We start from the raw sequence: 9,890 nt of genomic DNA, 5'->3' as shown, positions 1-9,890 counted from the left end.
TTTATTATTTATATAGTAATTAATCCATAAGTCTCAGAACTTACTGTTTCTTTTTTTCTAGAAAGATTTTGATAAATTCTAGAATTAGATAAATAAAGAGTTAAGACTATTCTTTTTCAGGATTACAGATCAAAATCAAGATAAGATCTTGATAGTATAGATTTAGAAGTATTCTAGGATGATTATTAATAATCATAGTTAGTTAATAGAAGAGAAGTAGCTGGATCTAGAGCTACCTGTATAGGAATATTATCTCAGTTATTAATAACAATATACAAGCAAACTCTACCATATTTTTAATATATATTATAGCTTTTAGTCAGCAGCTAAACTTAAGTTTCTTCTCTTTAATAATAATTACTAGTATCTGAATATTATTAGTCAGAGTTCTTGTATAGTTCTATCAGGCAATATTATTCATATTTAATATTTTAATAATAATATTCTTATTAAGTCTATATCTAATCTCTGTCTTATATAGTAGATATCACTACTTCTAGAATATCTTTAGAGAACTTTTTGTTACGGACCCCTGCTAGCTGAACGAACTAGTAAGGCGGACTCGTTAGGCAGAAGGCTACGTCCGGAAGGCGAGGACTCTTATCAAGTAGAATCCTGATCTGAGTAACCTACAAACCGGGATGGTTACACAACACGTGACCACGACGGACATGTCACCGACATGCTATAACATGGCAGCGCTACGACAGGACATGGCAGCGCTACAACATAACATATCGGCGACATGACATATCATGGCGACGCCATAACGAGGGATAGGATATAAGGACACTCTTTCATATACTTAGCTAGTTCTGTTCTTCATGCTCAATCAAATTATCTTTAAGTAACCATATGTTTTGGTAAAGCTTAGTGACAATACTTGTCCGCACTTACTTACAGATAGCTGCGCGGCACTATCTGGCCTTACTTCTCTTCTCTTGTTCAGATCAAGTCATCTTTAGATAGTCAACGACCTGACTACCTTGATTCAGTTCACAGGTACGTATCGGAACGGGAGCTAAGCTAACAGGAACAGAGAGAAGCGATCCTAGGGTTTGACACTTTTATACTTTATACCCACAGTCTGGTGGCTGTTCTTTTCTTATTACTGATCATATTACTAGAAAAAGAGGGTCTTAAGAAAATGAACTGTCTTCTCTGAATCAGACAGCCAGTAAAAATATTTAATAAGATTATACTTTCCACCGCAACAGAATCTAGAGACAAGGTTATATTATTAGTATAGCATTGAAGTTAAGAAATGACCATTTCTTACTAATTCCAGTATTCTTGAGTCTTATCCAACTTTTTCTGGATTCTTGGGTTATAGTGTTTCTGTTAGAGCTGCAAGATATTAAGATATTCAGTCTCTTAGAGATAGTGTTTAGTAGGGAGTTCCTGCTACTCCTTATTATCCAAGATTGAGTTATTATTTGAAAGATTATTATTAGATAGGATATTACCGCTGTCAGGCTCAGACTTACTGGTTGATGATATACCGGAGGTATTATCCTTATCTAAGAAGATAGATAATAAGTTACTTGTTTAGTTACTTTTATCTTTAAATATGACTGTTTAGGAGAGCCGCATGCCAGACACAGAGAGTTAAGAAGTGGATGTGTTATAGAATAAGAAAATAGTTTAAGCTAGAGTTATTTCTCAGCCGTGTTGTTGAAACAGTTAGAGACTAATGGATCGATGGGTGGCAGTCACTGGAGGAAGGTGTGAGATATAAGGAAAGGCCATGATTGCTGGAGGCTTTATAGAATCGGACAGAACCTGGTGATCGCAGGGGAGCCAAAAACGGCTCCCTCAGGAGCGAGAAAAAGGTGCGGTAGAGCAACGGAAGAGCCCTGCGCCAGCATCATGCGTTGATGAATGAGGGATCGACGGAGTGGCTAGCGCCAGGGCTAGGCGCCTAGGGGAACGGGGGATGGTGGATGTGGTGGTAGTGGTCGTGGCCGTGGGATTACCTCCACGTGACGCCAAGCTCGGTGATCGTTAGAACGACTCGTAAAACGGCGTCGAAGGTAGCCTTTTACGGCCGCCCTCTAACTGTGTCATCGTTAAATGGAGTAAATATTCTGGCAGATTAGTCGTTCCATCAAGCTTCTGTATACTTATTATAACGGTGTAAAGTAAGTAATGTCAAGTAATTGATAAAGATGTGAAGAATATGGAGGTATATAGATAGAAACAACACTATTTTGATTATATATATTATCAAATTCTGTAGTTAAATAAGAGTCGTGCCTGTCAAGAATTAAGAGGCTATATCACCCAATCTGCTGGTTTTTAGTGAAAGGAATAAAGTATTCACAAAGCTAATATAGACTGATATTATTGAAAGTCTAGCCATTTAGTGATAGATTGATACGCTAATCAGAGAGAAGAAGGTCTTGATATTATATCTCTATATAGACTTTTCTCTTAAGAATCAAGTACGGTGATAATACCACACCGGCGGTGTTAATACACTCAATTGAGGTTACTTATTCTTGATTCTCTGGCTGTATAAAAAACGGCTTGCTAACACAGTCAGACTGTGTAACTATACAGGCTGTAGCCATTATTTCTATAGTAAAGCTGGTTTCATCAAAGTTCCAGATATCTTGATCAAGAACACCATATTTCTTCTTTACAGCTTTAACATGGTTGAACCACTCAGTCAAAAGCTTTGGATCTTTATATTTTACATGTTGGATATGATATCTTCAAGAGAATTGATTTTTTAATTCTGGAGTATGTTTGATGAAGTTACATACTCATTTTTCGCTTATAGAGACTGTGGAATCCGAGTCATGTTTTTAAAGAAGGATTGTTGCCATACTCCAAATATATGACGGCCGAGGATAAAGCCCACGCTTTACAAGCGAGAGAATCTAATTCTTTAAAGCCTTCTCTTCAAGATGAGTCAATTTCATAGAGTTGGCATGTTTATTTGATCTTGCTTTGACTCCTTGCAGGCGTTGTTGTAGAGTTGAATGTGGAATGTTAAAAACACGTGTTGCTTCCGCCACAAGTGGGATTTCGCGCTTTTGAATAGCCTCAATAGTAAGGCAAATTCGGCCTTCTTGTTCCACCAAGTCTTTTGACGAACAAGGCATTTTTGGTGGAATTCTTGGTGGTTGAATTGCTTCAAATTCCAAGACGCGAAACTGACGCGCGCGGGTGCCGGCTCGCTTACACTGCCGGTTCGCTTACCGATTACGTTATCCAAATTGGCTTGTGACTAAGCACCTGATGGTGGGCCTCAACAATTAGTAATTCCATCAGATCCCAACCATTATGCTGATGACTCGTTGATAATGATTACCCCTGAAAACACCTCGCGATTGATAGTCGTCTACGATTGCAGGATCAATCGTTGTCGTGGTGTCAGAATGTTCTTCTGGCAGTATAAAACATCCAGTATTGCCGATTGCCGAGTACCAACTGAAAACCAAGTCCCGAATTATTCACTTAAGAGCTACTTAGAAATAGAAACTCAAGGTTTTCAGTAACTTACATCCTTGAAGAGTCTTCGTCCCAGAACTTGGTACCTCTTGCAATTCCCGAAGAAGCAGAGGTATAGAGATGGATGAAGGCGGCGCTAGCCAGATCCGGCAACACTAGCCGGATCTAGTCTCTACAGAATCAATCTACAACCTCATATTTGCAACCATTTTTATTATTATTGGCTCCGGCCTGATCCAGCGCCTTCTGCGTCCGTCTGTGTACAGGCATAGGAATAAGGATCGATCGCAGCCATACATGCAAATTCAGGCAAAGTAACACCACTCCGGAGAGGACCATCGTATTCTCATAGCCGAGTCATGGTCCACGGGCATCCTCAAGTCTAAACGCTTGGTAGTTCAATGTGCAAAGGGGAAAGAAAGCGAGGACGAATGGATCACCAACCCACAAAACCGTTCGCAATCTCAGCAGGCTGGCTCGGAAAAATACTAATACTGATAAAGGGGATGAACCTGCAGGCTGGCGCAAGAAGGAAAAACATACAGGTGAAAACGGATGGGTGAAAGGGAAAGGCTACAGGCGCCCCAAATTCTGCATGAAATAACCAACCAATTCCGCAACATACAATGCAAGATGTTTTTCTTTTCTTTTCTCCTCGGGGAGGTCGCGGGGAGGTAGGTGATAGTACAATGATACAGCGAAAGTCGTAAAGAAGCAAAGCATCTATGTGGAACTTCACTGACGGGGAGATCTACAGCGCATGTTAGCAACGAGGTCCATCGCACCAGCGCTCATAAATGACTTACGTAGGGCTGAAAGCCGGCGACGTCGGGCTGTAGCCAGGAGATGTTGGCCCTCCAGGAGACGTCGGCGAGCCGGCAAAGTTGGGAGAGGTGGGGGAATACGTCTGGGGACTCGTTGGGGACCATCCAGGTGACGTAGGCGTATACTTGGGAGAAGTTGGTGATGTGGGAGAGAGGTGCCGGCCGACGCCGCCAACAGCAGGGCTTGTTGGACTGTAGCTAGGCGAGGTCGGGCTGAACGCCGGCGAAGCCGGGCTGAAGCTGGGCGACGTAGGGCTGTAGTTCGGCGAAGTTGGCGAGAACCCTGGCGATGTGGGCGAGTATGAGGGTGACGTAGGAGACGCCTGGCCATATGCAGGAGATGTGGGCGAGTAAGCCGGCGACGTGGGAGCAAATGACGGGCTCGCTGGCGAGAACCCAGGAGAGGTCATGAAACGAGGGCTGGTAATTCCCATGCCCGGTGAAGTGGGAGAGTAGCTTGAGGTTGGGGAATAACCAGGCGATGTCGGGTTCGCGCTGAACGGACTGCTGGGAGAATAGCCAGCAGGGCTCGTAGCCGCTGGACTGAAACCGCCTCCAAAGCCGCCAGTGGGCTGGTACTCCGTAAAGCCACCAGGGGTTTCGGCACCTGCTTGGCGGATTGGAGAGAAGTTCGACTCGGGATCGGGCGAACCGATGTAAGCGCTCTCCTGCATGGGTGAGCCCGTGTCATACTGAGTAGCGGCGCCATCCGAGATGATAGCATCCTTGGCACCGAGAGCTCCCATGACACCAAAGCGAGCATTGTTCGAAACGACTGTGTTCATGAGGTTCTGGTCGAGGTAGATATCGAACTCTCCCGTGCCCGCAGGGGCCATCTGACCCAGGATCAAGTTCTCCGACACACCACGGCAGTCGTCCAACTCTCCAAAGGCGGCGGCTTCAAGCAGAATTTCCACTGTCTCTTCAAAGGAACAACGCATGAGCGCACCGTTATCGGCACGGTTGATACCGTGACGAGTAACCGGTGTCAGGTAACCGCGTACAGTCATCACATCAACCAGAAGCGCCAAGTGGCGGTGGTTGACGTAAGATCCATCGAAGGCAAGCACCTGGGTCAACTCGCGAAGAACAGCCGTCCGAGCAGCTTCGATACCAAAGACCTCGAACACCTCGATGAACTGGTTGGAATACGTCCGAGTAGCATCAACGCCGGGAATTGCCAGAACTTCACCCAGGGAAGAGCCACTTGTCTCGAGAACCCACTCCTTGCAAAGCGGATCGGTCTTGCTCGCGAACAAAGAGCCGTCTTCCAAAACTCGAACCTTGCTCTTCTCGTTGATGAACGCCCTCTCAACACCAGGAACACCACGAAGAGTGAGCGTGTCCAGAAGATGCTGCTCCAACTTCTTGAGCGTGACATCATACTCGACATCTTCATCCTCTTCGTCTTCCTTGTAATCCTGGATCTGCCGGATTCGAATAACCTGCTCATCAGCGTTGTTGTCACTGAAGATGACAGCAATATCCTTAGGATAGGCCGCCTTGATCCTAGCAGCGACGTCCTGCACCGTAAGACCCTTATCCAAGAGCTTCGGCCGACTGAGGATGATACGGAGCAGCCACTTCGACTGGCGAGACGAATCATCCGTGACATCTTCGGGAATGATGAAGTAAGACTCAACCATATCCCGGTCGTTCTCGATGACGGTAGTTTGAATGTCAGGATCATAGTAAATCTCAGTGGCCTCGGTGACGGAACGCAAGCTAGTATGCTCGACAGCACTTCGCAATTGCTTGGCACCCTCCTTGTCGTGGGACCGGGCAGCTTCCTGGTAGACAGTCATGGAGGGGGTCTTGATGTTGGTAGCGACGTTCAGAATTTCCTTAAGACGAGGGACACCAAGAGTAACGTTCTTGGAGGAGACACCAGCAAAGTGGAACGTGTTCAGTGTCATCTGCGTGGCAGGCTCACCAATAGACTGGGCAGCAAGCACACCAACCATTTCACCAGGATTGGCACCAGCCTTGGCGAATCTCATCTCGATGGCTCCGATGACATGCTGGAAAGCAAGTTTGTTCATCGAGTACTCAGTAACTAATCTCCGGAACGCGAGACGGCTGCGAAGCTGTGCCTTGAACAGCAGAGTCGCATTGTCCTGGGCTTCGCGCGAGATGATGTCATCACCACGCACGACGAGCAGACGATCCAACAGAGCGCGCACTTGAGGAATGACCTCCGCGGGATGGAGGTCGCTGATGGTGCCCTCCCGAATCCTGAAAGTGGTTCTGGCAGTTTCTAGAATACGCTGCACGTTGATCGGGAGCTGCATCATCTCTTCGTCTTCCTTGCATACGCTGCGCAGGAACGCACGATCCCGAAGCAGGTCCTCCCACTCGTCGTCCAAGTGTCTCTGGACCTCGACATCACCCGCGATTTCGTTAGCCTGCTCGAGAACCTCCGGTCCCAGTGTCCGCTCAGGGTCCATCAGGTCGACACGGAAACGATCCCGGAACTTATCATCCGAGCATTTGATAATATCCACGCGCTGGTTCTCAATGTGGGCTCCGTCGAGACCATCTTCTCCGTAGATAAATTGGATAATATCACCCAGAGAGTTTCGAACAGTGCCGTCATATTTAACCATGACCTCCTCGAGCGCCTTGACCAACTTACGCTGGATGTAACCCGTTTCAGCAGTCTTGACAGCGGTATCGATCAAACCTTCTCTACCAGCCATTGCGTGGAAGAAGAACTCCGTGGGAGTCAATCCACGTAGGTAAGAGTTCTCGACGAAACCACGCGACTCGGGGGAGTAATCGTCCTTGGTAAAGTGAGGCAAAGTACGGTACTTGAACCCGAAAGGGATACGCTTTCCTTCGACGGATTGCTGTCCGACCACTGCAGTCATCTGGGAGATGTTGATAGTAGAACCCTTGGATCCAGAACGTGCCATTTGGATGGCATTGTTCAAGTCCTTCAAACTCTTTTCGGTCTCGCTACCAGCCTCATCACGAGCATTGTTCAAAGCACGCGATACCTTACTCTCGAACGTCTCACGCACGTTCATACCAGGCAAAGGCTCAAGAGTGTTGTCCGTAGCACTTGCAGTGATGGATTCAACCTCCTTCTTCCTATTGCGCACACAGTTCTCGATCCGCTGAATTGTAAGCTCGTCGGGAATAGTGTCACCGATACCGATACTGAAACCATTGTGCAGCAGCCAGTAGTTGACAATTCTCTGAGCACCATTGAAGAAAGCAACGGCTGTCTCGTGTCCGTACTCATTGAAAATGGTATGGATGACACCGCCACCGCTAGCACCCACAGTCTTCTTGGAGAACATGCCATACATCAATTGACCGCCATGGATAAGAAGACCACCGTCCGCCAGAGGAGAGAACTTCTCGGAAAGCGGCGAGCTGTCCTTGTCGACACGCAAAAGATTAAGTCCAGGAGGAAGCGCCATGCTGATCATCTGCTTACCGGTCCACCGAGGTCTGGGCTTCAAGATTGCCGGAGGGGGAATCACCCCATCCCATTCAGGAACCCACATCATGGTATTCATCACTTGATCTTTGGTCAAGAAGATATCACGCCGGCAAATCTTGTAGATACCACAGAGGGTATCCTGCACAATACCCATCAGTGGACCGTTTCGCTGAGGAGACACAATGTTCATCGGGACCAACGCGAGTTGACTCAATTCGGCGCGCGATTCCTCACTCTGGGGGACGTGCAAGTTCATTTCATCACCATCGAAATCGGCGTTGTAAGGAGTGGTGACAGACAGATTCAATCTGAATGTGGAATAGGGCATAACGCGAACACGGTGACCCATCATGGACTCTTTGTGAAGAGAGGGCTGTCGATTGAACAGGATGACATCCCCATCCATGATATGACGCTCCACCTTCCATCCATACAACAACTGTTGCCCGCCAGCTCTCTTGGCATGACGAAGATCAATACGCTCGCCGTTGTCGCGAACAATGTATCTCGCACCTGGATGCTCATTCGGACCGTTCATTACAAGTTGCTGCAACTTTTCAATGTTGTAGGGAGTCACAACCTCGGGATAGGTCAGGGTCCTCGCGATACTCTTCGGGACACCGACTTCCTCAAGGGACAGATTAGGGTCACCAGTAATGACAGTACGTGCAGAAAAGTCAACACGTTTGCCCATCAAGTTCTGTCGCAGACGACCTTCCTTACCCTTCAAACGGCTTCGAATAGCCTTGACGGGTCGGTTTGACTTTTGCATGGCCTTCGGCTGGCCGGCGATATCGTTGTCCATGTAGGTGGCGACATGGTATTGCAAAAGAGACTCGAATTCGCGCACGACGTGCTCTGGAGCACCTTCCTGTTCACAGCGCTGGACGTTCTGGTTTGCTCTGACGATTTCAGCCAACTTGTATGTCAGATCGTCCTCACCGCGCTGGCCGCTGGTGCTGCCTCCGACAAGCACACTGGGGCGGACAGGAGGGGGAGGAACCGGCAAAACAGTCAGGACCATCCACTCGGGACGAGCGTAGTCATTGCTCAGACCCATGATGCGAACATCGTCATATGAGATGGTGCGAAAGACATTCAAAGCAACCTGAGGAGTGATAACCTTCTTCTCGGGCTGCTGCATGTCCATTTCATCCATCATCTTATTGGGCTTCCATGTCCCGACAAGGGTGATACCCTCCTTGCGAATCTGAGGCTGTGCATTGCCACATCCACCGTGCATCCTCAGGGGTTTGGAGCTCTCTTTCGAGAAAGGCTCGTCGTCGTCCGGGGGAGGGTCGGCTTCGCAGATAAGTACATCCTTGGATAGTCGCCAGATATGATCGAATCGTCTCTTCGGGTCTCTCATGCGTAGAGCTTCTAGGAACTTGGGATCGGACTGGTTCTATGTCAGCAAATTTGCCGTAATAGATTTGCCATCCCATAAGGGATGACTAACCGTATTGGCTTTGATCTTGCCACAGTTGTGGCAGACCGTCTCAAGGAGCTTCTTGATCTTCGTCAAGAAACCTGGCCGAAAAGTCAGCAATGGTACTCAGTAAGAGCATATCTGCCCGCCTGGCCGGAACATACCGATGTGGAAGACTGGTGTGGCAAGCTCGATGTGCCCGAAATGACCAGGACACTCCTTCTGGCCTTCTTCGCAAGTTTCACAGTTCCATTGCCGATCGATCGTTCCTAAGCGTGGATCGTTTAAGCCCTTTGTCCGCGGGCGCTGCCGTTGATCATCCTGTTTGTTGTGTTGCCGCGTTAGCATTTTGCCACGGTCAGTCGGTCTGGGCTGCCGAGGGAAAACAAACCATCGTTTCCGGGTATTCGACATGGACCACACTCATCCGCTTGATCTCTTCAGGAGAGAAGAGACCAAACTGAATCTCCTTGATGGTGCGCAAAGGCGCCTTGGAGTAGGGGAAGTAAACGTTCGCCATGATGGTGGCCTCTGGCAGCCCTTGCCACGAGGGCGCCTGCGACCTTATCCACCGACTGCGCGAAGCTCAAAAAGGGCGAGAAAAAGAGGGTCACGATCGAAGTTGGCGATATCTTCAGCTGGGAAAGTGATATCGCGATGTGAAGCGCGATGGTCGGGGGTGTTGGGCGATGAACAGGAGGCGTGTCGAGGTGATGAAAGGGAGACG

At 47.9% G+C, this 9,890-nt stretch overlaps 1 protein-coding gene across 1 annotated transcript; it reads right to left on the bottom strand.

Annotated features, from left to right (window-relative positions):
* Window positions 1–4,261: 4,261 nt before the first annotated feature.
* On the bottom strand, window positions 4,262–9,683 carry BO94DRAFT_464515 (DNA-directed RNA polymerase II core subunit RPO21; the record flags this gene model as incomplete). The annotated part of the gene is made up of 4 exons (XM_025608069.1): window positions 4,262–9,133; window positions 9,194–9,264; window positions 9,328–9,484; window positions 9,555–9,683. The coding sequence occupies 4 exons, from the start codon at window positions 9,681–9,683 to the stop codon at window positions 4,262–4,264; spliced, it is 5,229 nt and encodes a 1,742-aa protein (XP_025468025.1).
* Between the last annotated feature and the right edge of the window lie 207 nt (window positions 9,684–9,890).

This window comes from Aspergillus sclerotioniger, assembly GCF_003184525.1.
Source record: "Aspergillus sclerotioniger CBS 115572 chromosome Unknown BO94scaffold_12, whole genome shotgun sequence".
Classification (NCBI taxonomy): domain Eukaryota; kingdom Fungi; phylum Ascomycota; class Eurotiomycetes; order Eurotiales; family Aspergillaceae; genus Aspergillus; species Aspergillus sclerotioniger.
This window is presented reverse-complemented; position numbering and strand designations above follow the sequence as displayed.